This window comes from Microcaecilia unicolor, chromosome 8 (genome assembly GCF_901765095.1).
Source record: "Microcaecilia unicolor chromosome 8, aMicUni1.1, whole genome shotgun sequence".
In the NCBI taxonomy this organism is placed as follows: Eukaryota; Metazoa; Chordata; class Amphibia; order Gymnophiona; family Siphonopidae; genus Microcaecilia; species Microcaecilia unicolor.
Window position 1 is genome coordinate 212,800,635 of NC_044038.1, and position 21,627 is coordinate 212,822,261.

General features: G+C 44.7%; 1 protein-coding gene across 1 annotated transcript in view; it reads left to right on the plus strand.

Annotated features, from left to right (window-relative positions):
* LOC115476702 (breast carcinoma-amplified sequence 1-like) overlaps positions 1 to 21,627 on the plus strand; it is a 114,694-nt gene that overhangs the window by 21,395 nt on the left and 71,672 nt on the right. The window contains exon 3 of the mRNA XM_030213233.1: positions 3,449 to 3,533. Within this exon, the coding sequence (XP_030069093.1) occupies positions 3,449 to 3,533 (85 nt within the window). The remainder of the gene's footprint in view (positions 1 to 3,448; positions 3,534 to 21,627) is intronic.

A 21,627-nucleotide genomic window follows, 5' to 3' on the forward strand; every position in this document is an offset into this window, starting at 1 on the left:
TCTTTTTTTCACGGAGAGAGTGGTGGATGCTTGGGACGCCCTCCCGCGGGAGGTGGTGGAGATGAAAACAGTAACGGAATTCAAACATGCGTGCGATAAACATAAAGGAATTCTGTTCAGAAGGAGCTTAGCCGAGATTGGGTGGCAGAGCCGGTGGGGGGAGGCGGGGCTGGTGGTTGGGAGGCAGGGCTAGTGCTGGGCAAGACTTCTACAGTCTGTGCCCTGAAAATGGCAGATACAAATCAAGGTCAGGTATACACAAAAAGTAGCACATATGAGTTTATCTTATTGGGCAGACTGGATGGACCGTGCGGGTCTTTTTCTGCCGTCATCTACTATGTTACCACGTTGCTATGTAATGTAATTACATTTTTAAAATGATGAGATTTAGAGGTAAGGAGGAGAATTGCCAGCACATTGGAAAAAGGTGGGGAGGGGGGAGGAAAAGGTGTCAGGTGCTTATGAAAATTACTGGATGTAGGTAAAACGCCAAAGTCTTGGTGGGGAAATCAAGGAAAAATCTCTTCAGCTTTTACTGCAGAAACCCCCATGAAAAATGATCTGTGATGGGGACTCAAGCTTACAGGAGACATTTCTCTTCAAAGAATGAGCCCTTCACTGAGCTGAGGTGTAGCTCCCATATCCAACAGATCCCTACCTACTTCGGACCATCTACTCTGTTCTTGTGGTGACGATGATCCCAAGATCAGATCTGTTAAAAGAATCAAAGCTTGATTGAGTTATTTTAGCTTTCTATAAGTAAATAAGAATCTAGTAAGCTCAGATTAACCTGTTTCCGTTATTACTTTCTTAATATTTACTCTTTGACTCTACCTTCCTTTCTTTTTTTTTAAATTGTAAATTTGGTTTCATTATTCCTTTGTCTTATAAGGATATGATTGTAACCCACTTTGTTCTTCCTCTAAGAGCAGTGGATGTAAAATGTTATCAAATAAGCCAGTGGAGTAGCCAGACTTGCTAATTTGGGTGGGCCTGAGCCCAAGGTGGGTGGGCACACACTTCTTCCCCACACACACACACACTTGGATGTCACTAAAAAAAAAAAAAAGCATTTACAAGAATTTATTTATTACCTGCTGCTGGACTGGAACTGGAATGATTCTCGATTGAATTCCAACTAGAACCTTCTTCTTCTTTCCCTTTCCCAAATTCCCACGTTTCAGGAGGGGTCAGGGCAGGGGCAGGGCCAGACTGAAGTTCGCACTAATAGTCAACCCCCCTCCCCTGCGTGCCATGCGTGCACGTGCAGCAGCTATGCCCGAGCGAACCCGAACCGACGACGGAGCCGAGGCCAAGGAGGAGCGAGTCAAAAGCGAGGCTGCTGAGGGGAAACCCCGCCGCCGCGCACAGTCACGTCGCGTCCACATAGAATGGAACAGCTACGAGCGAGCCTACGACCGTGGCGCGCCTGGAGTGGAAGATCGTCAACTGAGCCTGCCCTGAGCGGGTGCCGCCCCCGCGACGTGTAGTACTAGTAGGTATGCTTATGGCAGGCAGGGCCAGGCTGCTGCTTCGCTGCTGCAGTGCAGTCTCTATGTATTGTGCGACGTGTGTGCTAAGCTTGGGTGGCGTGGTGGGCGGGCCAATTGGGCTGGAAGCAGGAAGGAACCTCCTGGAGAGATCAGCAGCTGAGCCAGAGCGCGAGCGGGTGCCATCTGTGCTGTACGCTCGGCTACGCTAGGCTGCTGCTGCAGTGTGCGACTTGCGTGCGCTTGGGTGGGCGGGCCTGGGCCAAAATTGGGTGGGCCCGCCCACCCAGGCCCACCCGTAGCAACGCCCCTGAAATAAGCTAAACCAATCCCACTTAAGAGAACTATTTTCTTAAAACATGGTGCTGTAAAACTCATTTAATTTGAAACATGTAGCTAAACATCAAATTATTGTACTAAATGAGTACAAATTATTATTATTTTCACTCAGTGGACTGGCCGTTAATACTCATGACACTTAGCAGGGAAATGCTGCTGAATATCAGCACTTACTGGTCTTTTTGGCATTGAAATGCACAGGGACTTAAGGGGACGGAGTCAGAGAGGATCCAGCAATATTCAGTACATAGCTAAGAGGGCAACCAGAACTGCACCCAAAACAGTCCTAACTATGCCCACTTAGCTATGTGTGGATGCCAGTACTGATTAAAAGCTGGCAACGCATAACTTCTGGATACCAGCCTGAAGTGTGCCAGTCCCCCCTCCCTCCCAACCCTCCAGAATGTCAAGAACCCCCCTCCTTTCTTCACTCCATTTCGAAGGAGGCACCTCTCCTGCCTGTTCCCCGCTAGACCACCAGAGATCAGGCAGGTAGGCCTCAGGGGAATCCTGGAAGAAATTCGTAATGTTCTGAGGGGGTGGGAGGAGGATCAGAAGATGGGGGTTCTTGATGTTCTGGGGGCTGAAGGGGGGCGGAGCATGACTTCCATGAGAACTGGCAGCTAGCCCGTGCTGAATTAAACTTGAATATTGAATGGTAGAGCCCAGAGGTAGTCTGCTACAGGGGCATAGCTAAGTGGGGCCCCCATAGATTTTAGCCCCCCCCCCCGGTGCTGCTGACCTTCTTGATCCCCCTCCCGCCGCCAACCCTCCCCCGCTATCACCATGGGCTACCTTTGTTGGTGAGGGACCCCAACCCCCGCCAGCCGAGGTCCTCTTGCTTCCCGCAGAACGAACCCTTGCGCAGGAAGCAAGAGGACTCGGCTGGTAAGGGTTGGGGTCCCTCGCCAGCAAAAGTAGGTGATGATGGCGGCAGCGGGGGAGGGTTGGCAGTGGGAGGGGGTTCAAGAGGGTCATCAGCAGGGGGGGCAAAGTTGGTGGCGGCGGCGGGGAGGGGTCGGCAATGGCGGAGGGGGGTTGGCAATGGCAGGGAGGTCGGCGGCATCAGGTGGGGGGGCTAAAATGTGCCCCCTCACCTGGGCTCTGGACCCCCCTCCTGCCGAAGTCTGGCTACGCCCCTGGTCTGGTATTGAATATTCAGGGCTAATTTTGCATATTCTGAATACTCACTGGAATCTCTCTGGATTCTATTATGTCCCATAGGTCAATTTATTGGATATACTGCCAATCAACATAAGACAGCTAAGCAGTTTACAAAATACTAAAAGGGTAAAAAAAGAAGATAAGCAGGCTAGGACAAAACCAAACAATATAAAGGGGAAAAGATCGGTTAGGTAAATTACAGTACAATAATCACAAGAAGCATTTAATAAAGTATTGCAATCAGGCCAGGCAATCAGAATGGACATGGAGAGACAGGGAGGGTAGAGGAATAGGGTCAGATCTGTAGCCAGCAGTAAATAAGCAGGTCAGATAACAATTGTAGAGCAATGCTGAAAGCAAAAGGATTTAGCTTTATAAGTAGCATAAAAGTGTCTTTCTAAAATAATACACATCAAAAATCAAATAAGAAAAATAATGCATTTATTTCATTTCAGCATGCATCTGTTAATGGAAATCTTCAGAATGGATCAATTACCATCCACCATGTCGAAACTGTCTCTCTTCAAAGGAATGATGTAGGTGTGTAATCCAAACCTTATCTTTATTCTGAAAGGTCGCTTTAATTCCGCCTGGAGTGGCAAAGAAAAGCCAACAATAGAACAACAGAATTTGATAATTTTAGCAAGGACAAAGTTCCTTTCAGACCTTGAGTTCTGACTTCTAAATAGCAGCTTAGGGACCTTTTTAGCAAAGTGTGGTAAATTTTTGGACTTATCAAGCCTCAACTGCCAGGTAAGAGCAAAGCCTGTACAGTAAATGCAGGGAGACAGACCCAGCATCTCCCATGCATTTAGCACATAGAGCAGATACTTATAGACACTTATAAGTTATATGGTCTGGCAATCATTTCTTATATGGACAGCTGATCCCCTTGTGGTGGTACCATAAGACTTCCACTAGGGGTCAGAATGAACATTTTGAAACCTGATACCAGGCAGGATGAGAATAGAGGAAGACCACTCCTGCTCCCTGCCTCTAGGCTACTAGGGAGGGTCAGGGTATAGCACTAAGGGAGATCTGTTGGGAGTAATGGGGAGGTGCTTACCTGTGGGGAGGAGTTACTACATTTTCAGGGTTCTTGATGCAGGAGGAACACTTGATGTGAGGAGAATCATGGTGTGTGCGGCAGATGCTTGATTTGGAGAGTCATCAAGGGGAGGCTTTGTAGAGGTGGGGCTGGGCCATCATTGGGAGGGGGGGAATTGGGAGATGCCCCTTATAGGCTATGTTTATGCTATTAGGCTTCCAGTAATATGGCTGCTCAATGCCACCTACTGAGATGGGGTTAAGCGTAGTGATACTATCAGCAGTCATGTCAGCTAGCCTACAAAATGACTATCACAGCCGGCCACTCCTCTGTCCTTCCTCTGTCATGCCCACAACCTGCCCCTACCCACGTTAAGCAACTGATATATACATATGTTTTAATCATGCTGGCTGATTTTAACACATGGTAGCCATTAGTGAAGGTCCACACTGCTGGCTACTGTCGGGTAAAATCCACACTAGCTGCTTAATACAGCTTACTAGAAGGATCACTTAGTTTCAGGTATTTTGGAATTTCAGAACAGAAACACAAGGGAATTTTGTTCACCAGCAAGTCACAAAAAGAATGGAGTGTAGTGGACCCAGATTGAACAAGAAAGACAGTAGAACCTCAAACTGAAGGAAGCAAGATTTATTAAAGGACACGACTACCGTATTTTTCGGACTATAAGACGCACTTTTTTCCCCCCAAATTTGGGAGGAAAATGGGGGGGTGCGTCTTATAGTCAGGAGGACGGAGAGCAGCGTGCTGGGCAGGAAAGAGGGGGCTCTTTCCTGCCCCGACGTCACTAGACCACCAGGGAACATCGCGTGACGTGAGTAGGGGAGGGCGATCCCGAACTCGGACAAGACGCACCGGAGCACCTAGGTTTTAGAGGAGGGAAAAAGGAAAAAAAAATTTTTTTCCTATTTCCCTCCTCTAAAACCTAGGTGCGTCTTATGGTCCAGTGCGTCTTATAGTCCGAAAAATACGGTAAATGCCTGTGTCAGGGGTTGCAATATGAAATCATCCAATGATAAAAGTTCAACAGAAGATAAGTTCACGTGAGAATACTATCCAATTTTTCTCATTGAATGACTTCATATCAGCTCATTCAAGGAAGCTGTTGTATTCTAAAACACGGGCACTGTTGGGTCCTTCAATAAAACTTGCTTTCTCCAGTTTGAGACTCTGCTGTCTTTCTTGTTTCTTTGGGGCCCACTACACTTCATTCTTCTTGTTGCTTATTTTGTGTTGCTTCTTCCCTCTGGTTTGTTCCATTTTACCAGCAAATCAAGCAACAGTAAAATGCACTTACATAAAATCAGTGTGTTTAATGGGGTGAATTATTTATGACTGCAAATTCTCACAAGTGTTCTCGATATAAAACATCTGAAAAGTGTTCATATAATAAGTGCTCCATCACTATTAGCACTGCTTATCAGTAATATGTCACTGCTAGACATAGGCAGCATTGTGGAAATTAGGAAAATGCATTTTTGTTTTGGTGATTTTTGTTCTCTTTAGGGTGCACTATTTTCTTTTAGGATGCACTAAAACACCATAGAAATCACTGAGTGATAAAAACAAAAGAAACAAAAGAATTCCCACACAATCCTAGTTCAAATATACATATATCACGATGCTGCTCCATAGTGTTTACCATCTAATCTAGGCACATAGAAAGCTTAAGAACATTTTTTTTTAATTGTTGAAAGCATGGTTAAAATCAACAAAGCTTTGATGGGAGTTTGCAGGTTTAAACCCTTTAGTGTCCAATGTTCCCATCAATCTGTTCCCTTATGGCTTATTACGGGAACACTGGACACTAAAGGGTTAAAACCAAAAACCTCACAAAAATGGGTGGTTTCTCTAGGAAGGCAAGCTGAGTCCATCAAGGTTTAACTGCATTGCATTGCATTGCATTGCAGTTTGATTTATTTATTTGTTGCATTTGTATCCCGCATTTTCCCACCTATTTGCAGGCTCAATGTGGCTGTATTATGGCAATATAGTGCTTCCCTATTGAAATCCCTAAGAAGGATAGGACTACATCTCCCTGCATGCAATAGGGGTAAAACCAGAACTGGTTCCTCTTCTACCCCTGGATGGAGAGCTATCTGGTTTCCTCAGTATTGTTCGTTTTTTGCTTTTCAGTATGCCAACATTCAGTCACACTTCAATACTCTCAAAACACACAGCCTGCAGGTCTCTGATGTTCCTGTGTGGACCATATAATGACAGCCGCAGTGCCACAGTCAACAGGGGAATGATTTCCACAAAAGTGTTTTTTTCTACACAGACAAAAAAAATGGGGAAAGTCCTTTTAGACTAAGGCTCAGGATTGAAATTGTTCTCTAGTTCAGTGTGAAGACAAACAGTATGAAGAAAACCCATCAGCAAAAAAGTGTAATGAGCAAAAGGACTGCACAGCCAGAGGGCAAATTCTAGATGAAAACTTTACAAAATATGAAGAACTGACCTACTCTATTTTCATTATTATTTCTTTGGGTTAGATATGGGAGGGTGCTAGAGGCAGGGTTTAATTTCTGTGGGAATGGCCGTCACATCTTTTCAGATTCTGGCGCAGCAGGGATTCTTTACGTCAGATTGATTACCACCAGCCTTTCAGATGCCAAAAACAACTGGCATGATTTTTGTCCTGTGTTAACCCCCCTTTTTTTTTTTTTTTTTACCTTTTTAAGGCTCTACTCCAGCATCTTCCTTCCAGGTAACCTGCAGGAAGAGGGGAGGGGGGAAGCCTGGAGCAGAGAAGAGAACACCCACTTTGGTCCTTAATCTAGACTAGGTTTGTTCAAGTTCAATCCTTGGGGGGGGGGGGGGGGAGGGCTCCTCAAGTTTTCAGGATATCCCTAATGAATATGCATGAGAGAGATCTGCATACAATGGATGTAGTAGGCATGCAAATCTCTCTCATGCATATTCATCAGGGATAGCCTGAAAACCCAGCCCATTTGTGCCGCCCCCCCCCCCCCCAGGACTGAATATGGACAAGCTAATCCAGCCCAACTTCTGTTGCTCCTGACTCCAGCCTGCCTGCTCCCTCCCAAGGCTCCACAGTTCTGCTTTTTTTTTTTTGTCTACAAATTAAGCCCTGGCTAGAGGGAACTAAGTGGGGAATCCTGTATGCTTATCTACCAAAGATGGTGACATGTAAATGATAGAGTTGTGCATTTGTGCATGCATTTGGTTTATATGGCTGCTTATTTTCGAACGAGAAGGCCGGCCATCTTCCGACACCTAAATGTATGCACGTTTTCCCGAAAAACAAAGTGGGAAGTGGACCAATGACTTCAGGACGTCGAAACTATGGTGGTATAAAAAGAATAAACGTTATTGTAGACTCGACACAGTATTGTGTTTCGGACACAGGCCTGCCTCAGGAGTCTAAAGAATTATTTAAAAGAAAAAATTATAAAATAATCGTGACATAAATACATAAAAAAATTTGTGACATAAATATACAAAAAGTATAATTATAAAATTTGTGAGGACAAATATGTATGCAGTTTATCGAACACATAAACAGTAATGTATAAATGAAAAGCAGCAAAGAAGTAAATCAAATTAAATCATAAAATCTCCAAGCACATGATTCATGTACATTTATATATAAGAAGCTTACATTAAATAAAACAAAAACATGTTTCATATGCAGTTATACGTAGAGGAACTTCCATAAGATTTTAGTATAGAGTAAATATATCTGTGTTCATCCACTCTGTGGAGAGCCTAGTGGTTAGTGGAGGAGTAGCCTAGTTGTTAGAACAATGGACTTTGATCCTAGGGAACTGAGTTCAATTCCCACTGCAGCTCCTTGTGTCTCTGGGCAAGTCACTTAACCCTCCATTGCCCAGGTACAAAATAAGTACCTGAATATATGTAAACCACTTTGAATGTAGTTGCAAAAACCTCAGAAAGGCAGTATATCAAGTCCCATTTCCCTTCCCTGATGCATGTTTCCCCAGCCTATGCACTATTCTATAAATCATCTCTTACTGTAGACACGGTTTACAGAATAACGTTAGGCATGTTATTCCAAGGCGCTTACATTTTAGACACCATATACAGAATCTAGCCAAGTGTGCACTTTTTAAGGGAAGTGTGCCCTCTACACACACGGGTAAATTCAAGAAATGGTGCCAAAAATTAGGCGCCGTACAAATGCATGTTGAGCGTGAATTCTGCAATGGCAGTTCTGTGTGGAACTGCTGTTATAAAATACTAGCACGCATCCGCGTTTTTATCCTTAACTTTTGCTGTTAGCCCCCAGATTCTATATAGTTCGACTTGAGTTGTTCATGCAAATCAGGGCATATTCTGAATTTGCGCACGCAACTCAATTGGTTAACAAGCCAATCGGTGCCGAGAATTGGATGTTAGCAAGCAATTATCGATACTAAGGCACTAATTAGAATTTACATGCACAAATCGCTAAGCGTATTCTATAATGTAGTCTGCGTACTGCGCGGATCCCAAAAGGGGGTGAGGCTATGGGAGGAGCATGGGCGGGCCATGAGCATTTCTAATATTTATCTGCAGTGATATAGAATAACTCACTCCCACCTAAAGTTAGGCGTGGGCGTCTACATCAGGTCTTCATTGGTGTAATTTGTTGTACCTAAAGTCTAGTCACATGGATGGACTTAGGCATATTCTGTAAACCTCACCCAATTTTAGGCGCAGTTTACAGAATACACCCAAGCGTGTTTTTGATTGGCGCTGCTTTTTAGACGTCATATATAGAATCTAGACCTAGGTTTGTAAATGATAGTATTCTGCAACACGGTGGCCACCCATACCTCTCCCAGGTTCACGCCCCCTTTGGAGTTGAGTGCCATAGAAATTAGACACTTAGGAGTGTAAGTCAGTTATGCATGCAACTACAAATTATTGCCAATTATTGATACTGATTGCCAATTATGCGTGCCAATTTAAAACTAATTAGCAAATTAAGTTACACACATAACTGATGCTATTCCATAACTGCACACCTATCTTTGGGAGCTATTTATCGAATCAGGGGGATAGTGTGCACTCATTAAGAGGAGTGTGCACTGTTACTGACAAACAACATTCCATTGCAAATGACAGCCCATTCTTGTGGCTAGGATTATTTTGTAGGAATAAACCTCCGGTGGAGGAACAGGAACAATACAGATGTAAATACAGACAGAGGAGTAGTGTAGTCTACAAGGCGTACTGCCTCGTGTTTTTGGAAATGCCATTCCTTTGCACACTACTTCTCTGTCTGTTCTAGGATTATTGTTGTCCAATGCTGTTCCATAGGTTCATAATGCAACAGTAATAAATGATACTATAGTTATATACTGCTACTACTTATCATTTCTGTAGCGTTACTAGACGTACACAGCGCTGTACACTTGAACATGAAGAGACAGTCCCTGCTCGTCAGGGCTTACAATCTAATTAGGACCTTCTGCAAAGTAAAAATAACAACAACAATAACAACAACAACAACAAAAAAAGATAATTGAGATCTTCCCTCTTCCCAAGATGAATGAATTCACATGCATTTGGAAGGGGAAGATGCACACTATATTCAAAATAAATGGCATTTGAAGGGGTCAGAATCTAGCTAGATCTTCTACAATCTTGGCCATGGGTTAGTTGAGAGACAGAAAAATGACCATAGAAGTATTTACTAGACACAGAGAAATACTTCCCAAATGACATTAGGGTTTAAAACATGGCATGTCAGAAATAAGGAACAGTTGAAAAGTAGGACAAAAATCAAGAGAAAAAAGAATGCAAGTGTTGAATAGTGTTTGGGTAGTGAGTGACAGGCCAGGGTGTGGCCATTCTGCAAACCCAGAGGTCTGGAGGGATTGGAGACATTCCTGTGGTCAGCTGGTATCAGTCAGGTCCCTGAGTCACCAGGTGTAATGTAGGCACACCTACACCCTGGACTGATGGACCATGTCAGGCCACATTTACCAAAGGTTTTTTTCTCCTGTGGGAAAGAAACTTGCCGTAAATCAAAGCCATTAGTGTTTATGTCGCAGGCAAAAAAATGCAAATTTGAAAAATTGAAAAGCGTTTCCAGAGTCTGGTCATTTTTTTTTAATATAGATTTCCTTACTTGAGAAGTTTATTACTCATAAGAGAATATAGGGCTCAAGGTAGGAACAGATTAAAAAAGACTTGCTAATACTACTACTATTTAACATTTCTAGAGCGCTACAAAGTGTACGCAGCGCTGTACAAACACAGAAGAAAGACAGTCCCTGCTCAAAGAGCTTACAATCTAATAGACAAAAAGTAAAGCATTTAAATTTAAAATATTTAAGCAGTCAAGCACAAGAGAACAGTCACAGAAGGACAGAAGATGTTGAAGGGTGGTCAGTGTGATTAGGTGTAACTCTGGTTGGAGTAGTGGGAGAAGGTGATAGAAGAATAGAAATGGGTGAGGTAAAGTAATGAGTGGGTTGATAGGGAGGTTATATAAGACATGTCACTCTAGGGGTGGGTGGGTAGAGGGGTAGGGTGGGTGGAAGCAGGAGAAGGTATTCTCTGCAGCCTATCTGTGAGATGGAAAATGCTCTCTGAAGCTGCTGCTATAAGTTGTTAGTTTTCTCTCCCTGAAAGAGATCCAAGCCACACCCACGAAGTTCAAACTGTCAGTGGGGAGGGTGAGGGGAGGAAATGGCAGTGCTTGATGAAAAAGAGAGCTCAGTTTGATAGGAGATATACTATAGGATGTCATTCTGAGGCCAGGCTAAGTCTAAAGCAGGAGAAGGTATTCTCTGCAGCCTATCTGTGAGATGGAAAATGCTCTCTGAAGCTGCTGCTATAAGTTGTTAGTTTTCTCTCCCTGAAAGAGATCCAAGCCACACCCACGAAGTTCAAACTGTCAGTGGGGAGGGTGAGGGGAGGAAATGGCAGTGCTTGATGAAAAAGAGAGCTCAGTTTGATAGGAGATATACTATAGGATGTCATTCTGAGGCCAGGCTAAGTCTAAAGCAGGAGAAGGTATTCTCTGCAGCCTATCTGTGAGATGGAAAATGCTCTCATAAAAATAGCTTCAGAGTTATAGCTAGAAAGTGTTTTGGTATTTGCATTTCAACAAGCAACATCGATTTAACAATTTTACCTATTCGGTTTTTAGTGTGAACCTGTTATTTCAGTGCCAGGATATTAAGTGCATCTGGTGACTTTCCTAAACTACTCCAGAGACACACAACACCCTGTTAAGAACTACAAACTTCACTATACCATCATGCCACTTCTGTTTGTCCCCCCCCCCCCCCCCCCCCGTGTCCTCCTCACAAACAAGCGATAAGGATGCAACAGAATTCACTGATTCACAATTAAGCAAGCAGTCCCATTGGTATCATAGCTTCTGTTTCTTGTAGGCATGATTTCTGCTCCCTGCAGTTTGGAAATCTGCTTCTGTGTATGCACACAATTGGGAGAAAGCCACTTGCAAAATGTGGGATATTAAGAGATTCTAGGATTACATTCGCCCTGCAGTTCTCCAGTTTTCCACTTACTTTCAATTCTCACTGTGACTGTAAACAATCACCACTTTCCTCCAACCCACCCACCCCACCCATCTTCTCCACGTCTAACAAGACGTCTATGATTTTCAGACTCCTGCATGGTTTTGGCATGTCCTGGAGTGAGTCATGAGCAAAATGCACATGACCTACAAGAGAAGCAGAATCAGATGTTTATTTTCTGGGCCGTGCTGAACTTAACAGAGTGGTGCAACAGAAAATATATTAATTGTCAGGTACCTGGGCAGGGAACTCCAATGACCTGTTACTGGCTAAATCCAGAAGTCAATATTCCATCCTCATTCTTCTTGATCTTTCCGCTGCTTTTGACACTGTCGATCACAGCATACCTCTCGACACCCTCTCCTCACTTGGATTCCAGGGCTCTGTCCTTTCCTGGTTCTCTTCCTACCTCTCCCTCCGCACCTTTAGTGTTCACTCTGGTGGATCCTCTTCTACTTCTATCCCTCTGCCTGTCGGCGTACCTCAGGGTTCTGTTCTTGGTCCCCTCCTCTTTTCTATCTACACTTCTTCCCTTGGTTCATTAATCTCATCCCATGGCTTTTCCTACCATCTCTATGCTGATGACTCCCAAATCTACCTTTCTACCCCTGATATCTCCCCTTGCATCCAAACCAAAGTTTCAGCGTGCATGTCTGACATTGCTGTCTGGATGTCTCAACGCCACCTGAAATTAAATATGACCAAAACCGAGCTTCTCATTTCCCCCCCCAAACCCACCTCCCCGCTCCCCCCGTTTTCTATTTCTGTTGATGGCTCCCTCATTCTCCCTGTCTCCTCAGCTCGAAACCTTGGGGTCATCTTTGACTCTTCTCTCTCCTTCTCTGCTCATATCCAGCAGATTGCCAAGACCTGTCGTTTCTTTCTTTACAACAACCGTAAAATCCGCCCCTTTCTTTCCGAGCACTCTACCAAAACCCTCATCCACACCCTTGTCACCTCTCGTTTAGACTACTGCAATCTGCTTCTTGCTGGCCTCCCACTTAGTCACCTCTCCCCTCTCCAGTCGGTTCAAAACTCTGCTGCCCGTCTCGTCTTCCGCCAGGGTCGCTTTACTCATACTACCCCTCTCCTCAAGACCCTTCACTGGCTCCCTATCCGTTTTCGCATCCTGTTCAAACTTCTTCTACTAACCTATAAATGTACTCACTCTGCTGCTCCCCAGTATCTCTCCACACTCGTCCTTCCCTACACCCCTTCCCGTGCACTCCGCTCCATGGATAAATCCTTCTTATCTGTTCCCTTCTCCACTACTGCCAACTCCAGACTTCGCGCCTTCTGTCTCGCTGCACCCTACGCCTGGAATAAACTTCCTGAGCCCCTACGTCTTGCCCCATCCTTGGCCACCTTTAAATCTAGACTGAAAGCCCACCTCTTTAACATTGCTTTTGACTCGTAACCACTTGTAACCACTCGCCTCCACCTACCCTCCTCTCCTCCTTCCTGTACACATTAATTGATTTGCTTACTTTATTTTTTGTCTATTAGATTGTAAGCTCTTTGAGCAGGGACTGTCTTTCTTCTATGTTTGTGCAGCGCTGCATACGCCTTGTAGCGCTATAGAAATGCTAAATAGTAGTAGTAGTAGTCTCTTGTAACCAGAGCTAATATTGTGATGTCATAATGCCTCAGTCCACCAATAAGAGCCAACCTCATCAGTGATGTCACAATGGCTTGATTGTCCTATACTTGGCTCACTTTTATTACATAGCTCTTTGAGCAGGGACTGTCTTTCTTCTATGTTTGTGCAGCGCTGCGTATGCCTTGTAGCGCTATAGAAGTGATAAGTAGTAGTAGTAGTCTCTTGTAACCAGAGCTAATATTGTGATGTCATAATGCCTCAGTCCACCAATAAGAGCCAACCTCATCAGTGATGTCACAATGGCTTGATTGTCCTATACTTGGCTCACTTTTATTACATAGCTCTTTGAGCAGGGACTGTCTTTCTTCTATGTTTGTGCAGCGCTGCGTACGCCTTGTAGCGCTATAGAAATGCTAAATAGTAGTAGTAGTAGTAGGAACTCATGCAGCATTCAAAAAGATAAAGGCATCAACCAGCTACTGTAAAATGACAGAGAAAACAGCACTTGTTTCATTTTGCATCATTTTCCATCTGAAATAATATAAAAGTAATGAAATGTCATTTAGAGGGGCATTTTCGATATGACATCTAAGTCCGACCTTGGACGTTTTGCTCAAAACGTCCAGAATCCGAATAATGAATATAGCGATTTTTGAAACAGCAATACATCAAAAATGGCCACTTGCTAGATGTTTTTGTGCTCTGTACTTTTATCTTTTTTGGCCCATTTTCGAAAAAAAAAAGTCCAAGTGAAAAACATACAAAATCAAGCCATTGAGATGTAGGAGGAGCCAGCATTCTTAGTAGACTGGCCACACAGACATCCTAGCAGAGCAGTGGGGCACCCTAGGGGGCAATGCAGTAGACTTCACATAAAAGGTCCCAGATACACATCTCACTGTTAACCCCTTGTATGGAGAGCCTTCCAAAACCCACCATAACCCTAATGTACTCAGGTATACACTACTTCAATACTACTACTACTACTACTACTACTACTACTACCACCGTTGGAGTGCTGAGAGGCAGTGAGAGAGCCGCTGCTTGGATCCTCTGGGGAGGTCAGCTGCCTGCGGGTATAGCGACGGAGGGTGTCACCATTGCTTCAATGTTCCATGGTATGGTTCCCTGAGGAAGGATTGCGAAACGGGACCGTCGGAATCTACACGTAGGAACAGGCTGTGTCCCAGGCCATAAAGATAAAGATAAGTAACGCTGTGGCTCTGGACACTAGATATGAGTGTTTTACATGCAATTTGAAAGGACAGTTATGCACAGGTTTTATTTTTGAATTAGCACAATAAAATGTTCCCAAAATTTTTTTTTGTTTTTTTAACGAGGGTTTTTAGTTTATGATGACTTGTTGTGCGTGCAATTATATTTGAATGTCAATGAACCTCTTAGTTGCCACACTAGTTGAGACTTTTTCCCCCTTTTTTGATTTTTGAATTTTTTGATACAGACAGTATCACTCTGCTATTGTGTTTTTTTGTTCTTTCAATATTTCCAGCAGTTGTGGTGATCTGAATGTGATATTGTGATCCCCTTGTAATTTGGACATACTGCAGATGAAATGCATAGAAAAAACATGTGCAAAATAGGTTTTGAAAATAGTGATTTGAACGTTTTGCCAAGTAAAATGTCCAAATGTTGCTTGATGCCACTTTTTAGATGTTTTTATCTTTTGAAAATGAGCCCCTTAGTCTTTGTCTCTTCAGCACATGTTAAATCGTTTCAGCAGGTGCTCAGTTTACATTGTAAGACCTGGAGAAAAGGGAAATACCTAACATACCTGAATGTAACTGCCTTGAGCTGCTATTGAAAAGGCAGGAACCAATCTCTCATCCCATCCGATCTCTTATCCCATGCATTGGACCCTGGTCCCCAGGAATAACTGTGGTTTTGGAGGGGATTCTGCCCTTATCAAACCTTTTACACTTAAGGTGGGTAAATGCTAACCCCCACACTTTGGTAAACATTCTCCTAAATGTCGCTATAAAATAATATAATGTATTTTAATGTCAGACCAGAGCAGGACCATATATAATGTAGAAATGTATTAATTAACCTTTTATTAACTCTTGAGTAAAGCAAAATGTTTACATTTAATTAATCATTTTCTAATCACATCCAAATCTTAAACTCCTTCATGCTGCATGTACAGAGGAGTGGCCTAGTGGTTAGGGTGGTGGACTTTTGTCCTGAGGCACTGAGTTCAATTCCCACTCCGGGTACAGGCAGCTCCTTGTGACTCTGGGCAAGTCACTTAACCCTCCATTGCCCCATGTAAGCCGCAATGAGTGGGAAAGCGTGGGGTACAAATGTAACAAAAAAAGAAATTACAGTTTCTATAGCACCTGACTTATTTGCTTACGGCTCTGTAGGGCTGAATTAAAAGTTTAAGAGAAAAATCTGTTTCCATGATATAAATATAAAACAACAGAAGTAGAGACATTGGTACTCAATGAAGTTCATATTTTTGGAACCAATCAGAGAGCAGAAGCATTTATTTTGTTGTCACATGATTTTTTTTAAAATTAAGTATATAAGGAACATCAGAAAATAAAAAAGAACATAAGAAAGGATAATATAAAAACCAACAGAGAAACAAAGACTAAACATGATGCATGTGCACAGGGGTGTGCTGGTAAATTTTTAACAACAGGCTCTTTCTCCGGACGTAGCCAGCTCTGCAGTTGGAAGGGCCAGGGGTGGCCGGGGGGAGCAACACTTGCCTCTCTCTCCTCCCTCCCTTCGTGCGGGCACGCTAGGCATACCTTTGCTGGCAGCCAATAAATGGACTGCCACCACTCCCAATGTCTTGCTCTGAGCAGCATGCTGGAACTTCTCTCACATGCTCGAGAAGTCCCAGCCTGCTGCGCAGAGCTGGAAACAAGGAGCAAGGAGCGAGGAGCAGCAGTAGTCTATTTACTTGGCTGGCAGGGCTCAGCATCCCCACCAGCAAAGTAAAAGAGAATTCAGCAGGGGGCCCAAGCCCACATTTTGGGAGCCAGTTGTTAAAGTAGCCATGGAGGGCCCTACTTTAACAACCGGCTCCCAAAATTCTTAAAAACTTAACAACCGGCTCTTGCGAGCCTGTGAGAGCCTGCTCCAGCACACCATGGCATGTACACCAACTGGAAAATGTCTCCTTCATGAGGGAAAAAAACAAAGCAGTAAGAAGAATCTATACATTTGTGCAGGATTATACTAATTTCTCAGGACCACTAATACGGTGCCCATATCTTTTTTTATGTATACAGTTCTTTTCTCAGCCATATTTGATTCATATTTGTAAATTAAACATTTAGTAACTCCCAAAGTATAATTTTTAGAGTAGTACCAACTAAAATAGCAAATAGTTTCTTGTTTTTTTATCAGAAAAGTAGTAGTTGGGTAGGCATATGGAATAGAATGCAATACATTCTAAAGATATAGGTAAAGAACAAAAAGAGAGGGTATACAACATATACAGAAAGTATACAAACAAAAAAAGCAACACTGGGCCTTCAAGACTTGGACAACAGGAGTATTTTATTGACAAATGGCCCGACACGGGCCGTGTTTCGGCGTAGAACAACGCCTGCCTCAGGGTTCCGGTTTTAGTTGCAAAAAATGTATATATATTGTGATATCCCCCTTCTCACTCAGGGTGACCTGGTTCTCAATATGCAGATGATATGCAAATTAGTGTGCTACCCCTTCTCGCTCAGGGTGACCTGGTTCCCACTAAGCAAATTAAACAGGTCTCACCAACTGCATATTTCTCAGGCAACTCTTTATTCCAGCCCCTGGGCACACTTCTTCTAGCTTAACACTTTATACTTTCATAGATCTTCACACTGAGCCTCCCCACACAGATACATGGGCTCAGTACTACACCAATACTTTGGGGAATTTCAACCCCAGGCTTTCCAGCCTGCTTCTCTCAGTATTTTGGACACACAGTCCCCCCTTTGGACACACAGTCTTTTCTTCTTTGGACACACAGTCCCTCCACTGAACACACAGTTCCTATAAGTACTGAGGACACACAGTCAAACACTAATGCTTTAGGGACTTCTTACCCCAGGATTTTCAGCCTGCTGATCTCCTTTGGACACCCAGTCCACCCCAAGTCCATAAGGTTAGCCAGTATCTTTCAGGGGCTCTCTCTTCTCCTGCTGCTAGCTCACTTCCCTTCCTTTCACAACTCAGGTGGGGTATAAAGTGGTTAATTAGCTACACAGAACCCAGCCCATAACCGCCTGCACCTGTGGACCTCCCAGGGCTCTCCCCTGTCGTAGCGACCTCCATCTTCTTCTAGCGCCCTCTAGTGGCCCACACCGTATAGGACACCCTCTTACTTATCACTATATATATATATATATATATATATATATATATATACATCCAATGCCTCTAAGATTGAATAGAGGAAGTCATCTTGTTGAAGCAGACAGCCACGATATAGAATGTAAATGACTGTATTACTCTTGTATTTGTTTTTGTTCAAAGTCAAGAGTAATACAGGCGTTTACCTTCTATATCGTGGCTCTCTGCTTCGGGTCGGGTCATTTATCAATAAAATACTCCTGTTGTCCCAGTCTTGAAGGCCCAGTGTTGCTTTTTTTGTTTGTAAGATATAAGTAACCCAGGGATCCTTTTACAAAGGCGCACTGAAAAATGGGCTGCGGTAGTCTAGGCACGTGTTTTGGGCGCGCGCAGAATCATTTTTCAGCGCACCTGTAAAAAATGCCTCTTTTGGGGGGGGGGGCTGAAAATGGGCACGAGGCAAAATGAAAATTGGTGTGCATCCATTTTGGGACTGAGACCTTATCTCCAGCCATTGACTTAGCAGTAAAGACTCACGTGATAACCGGGCGGTAATGGTCTATGCGCGTCCAAATGACGATAACCGCCCAAGTGCCAGAAAATAAAAATATTTTCTGATGTGTGTATCGGATGCGCGGCAAAAATAGCATTACTGCCTGGGCCAGGCAGTAACTCAGAACTGGCACGCATTGGGTGCACCTCGGCGCTTATACAGCTTAGTAAAAGGGCCCCCAATATTTAAGATTGCATCTATACTGTGCCAAACTATATACCAGTATGCTCTAAAGTTAACACATGTAAAAAGCATGTGATTCAATGTGCCAAGTTCAGCATTACAGGATCAATATAGATTAGATGGATCTTTATTTACTATATTTTGTTTAATAGGGCCATAAGACCTTATGCATCATAAAAATAAAGACTGAAATTTAGAAGCAGAAGCTAATGATCTGTTGACGTTAAGCCAAACATATAACCAGTGACGTTCCTGGCCTGGATGGCACCCGAGGCGGAGCGCCGATGCGCCCCCCCCAGGTGCAGCGCCCCCCCCCCCTGCTAGATTACACCTCCCCCCCTCCGGCAAAATGACCCCCCCCCCGGGTGCACGCCACTGGGGGGGGTGCCGCGGCGCGCGCCTGCTCCTCTGAGTTCGCTAAACTTCGTTCGCTGCAGCTCCCTCTGCCCCGGAACAGGAAGTAACCTGTTCCGGGGCAGAGGGAGCTGCAGTGAACGAACTAAGTTTAGCAAACTCGGAGGAGAAGGCGCGCGCCGCGGCACCCCCCAGCGGCGTGCAACCGGGGCGGACCACCCCCACCGCCCCCCTCCCCTTGGTACGCCACTGCATATAACCATTAGGTACTAGAAACAGAGAGACATATCAGCCTTTTGTGACCACAGTCTTTTGTCATGTCCCCTACCTCAACGCAAGCGGTGTCCTCGGGCTGCGCAGGGTCCTGTCGACACACACACTTGACTGGCACAGCCCTGAGCCATGTGTGTGTAGTTCTTCTCTGGCTGCAGGCTCCTTGATTGCTTTGCTTCCATGCACCTGGCTCTGCTCTCTGCCTGGCATCCAGGCTCCTTGATTGCTTTGCTTCCACCCACCTGGGTCTGCTCTCCCTCTGCCTGGCTTCCCTTGCTTCTCTCCTATTGATCTTCCGGTTCCTCCTTCCCCTGCTCTTGTCCTATGGCTGTGCCCCTTCTCCCTGCTGATGTCAGTCGCCAGCACTTTATCAGCTGAGCTCTCCCTAGACTCCTTGCTTCGGCTTCTACTTTGGTAGGTGTTACTTGCTCAGTAGTGTGCTTCTCCTCTACTTTGTTCTTCGTTGCTGACTCTGCCTGTACCTGGATTACTCTTGTGTCTGCTGCCTGCCTACTGACCTTGCCTGTACCTGGATTACTCTCGTGTCTGCTGCCTGCCTACTGACTCTGCCTGTACCTGGATTACTCTTGTGTCTGCTGCCTGCCTACTGACCTTGCCTGTACCTGGATTACTCTCGTACCTGCTGCCTGCCTACTGACTCTGCCTGTACCTGGATCACTCTCTTGCCTGCTGCCTGTCTGGCCGTCACATTCATCACCCCGTTTCCTGCTCCATCTCGTAAGCCCTGCAGGCCGTCCGCACCTAGGGGCTCAACCTCTGGGGAATGGTGGTCAGCGCAGGTGAAACCCGGGGTTGTCCAGCTGCTAAGCAGAACCCGGTCCGAGTACTGGGCTTGGCAGCGCTCTACTTGGTACAAGAACTCACGGGTCTGACATCTTTGTACTGTAGTCGTCTGAAGTAGAGGCGAACCGAAACTGGGGTTTTTATCAGTTTTGGTCAAGACCGAGCCAGCAGCTGAAAATAATCACCTGGTTTTGGCCAAAAGCCAAGATTAACAACAAGTTTGGTTGTGTGAATGTGAACCAACGAAGCCCACTGAGGATCGTCAGAGCTTGCAGTGGGCAGCCCTCTGCTAAACCCACAGCAAATTATTACCCTCCAGTCCCAGGAATTGCAAGCACAGGCTGACAACTAGGTCAGCCATTTTAACAAGGACTCCTCAACAAATCTGGCATATTTATGTTCCCAAGTCAATGCAGATGTAGTTAAATATCATCTGAGAAAGGAACTTTGTGAGAATGTGTAAAAAAACAAGCAAACAAACAAACAAACAAACACGATTACTAGCTTTTTATGCTTCTCCAAACGGTGCACAAATAACAACAGAAACTATACCCTGGCCTAGAGGAAATAAGGGACAGGAGAGATATGATACAAATGTTTAAATACTTGAAAGGTATTAATATAGAAACAAATCTTTTCCAGAGAAGGGGAAATGGAAAAGCTAGAGGATATGAATTGAGGTTGTAGGGCGGTAGACTTAGGAATAAGGTCAGGAAATTTGTTTTCATAGAGAAATGGTCGAAGCTTGGAATGCCCTCCCAAGGGAGGTGGTAGAGATAAAAGCGGTGACAGAATTCAAAAAAATGTGGGATGAACACAGAGAGACTCTAATTAGAAAATGTATGGTATTAAAAAAAAAACCCTAAACTTAAACGGGTACATGTATATGGATGTGTCGAGTGCAGTGGCGTACCAAGGAGGGGCGGTGGGGGCGGTCCACCCTGGGTGCACGCCGCTGAGGGGGGGGTGCTGCACGCCTGTCGGCTCCACTCATTCTGTGCTCCCTCTGCCCCGGAACAGGTTACTTCCTGTTCCGGGGCAGAGAGAGCATAGAACGAGCGAAGCCAAGAGGCGCGCGGCACCCCCTCCAGCAGGGAAAAATGCACCCGGGGGGGGGGGTGTTCTTTCATCAGGGGGGGAGGTGTCCTTTCTCCAGGGGGGGTCGCGTTGCACCCGGGGGGGGGGGGGGGTGCATCGGCGATCCGCCCCGGGTGTCAGCCACCCTAGGAACGTCGCTGGTCAAGTGATGCTTAGAAGGCGACTATGGCTGTGATGAACTAGGGGCGGTGCCAGGCAGACGTACGGTCCGTATCCTGTATATGGCAGTCCAGTTTAGGTTGGGCTGGAAAGGGCTTTGACAGCAGCTTTAGTGCCTGGAATCTGAGGACAGTGCTGGGCAGACTTTCACAGGCTGTGACCCAGAAATGACAAGACAGATAGGCCCAGAGTGGGTTCCACAGCAGCTCCAATAGTTGGAATGTAAGGACAGGGCCGGGCAGACTCTTATGGTTTATTTCCCAAAAATACCAGAGAAAGACCATGATCAAGTATTTTACATCACATTCATTGTTGATTTAATCATGAATTGATAATGAGTGTGACAGTTGGGCAGACTGAACGGACCATTCAGGCCTTTATCTGCCGTCACTTACTATGTCACTAGCATTGAGATGTTTGCTGTTTTTATTTAGTTATAAAACTGATTAAGGTCAAGCACGATATAGATTGTTACTAAAATAGGGTAAAGGAGTCCAGACACTGGTCTACACTGGGAACATTATACCACCGTGATGAATAATCTAGAATAAAAAAGCATATCGATGTCACTGAATGTGAGGACTGTATGCTCTGAAAAATTACAATCAAGAGCCATACATTTCTCAATTTATTTTCTAATATATAAACTTCATTTCATTGTAATATCATTTCCCTACTAGCACTATAAGCTGGCCTGTACTTTT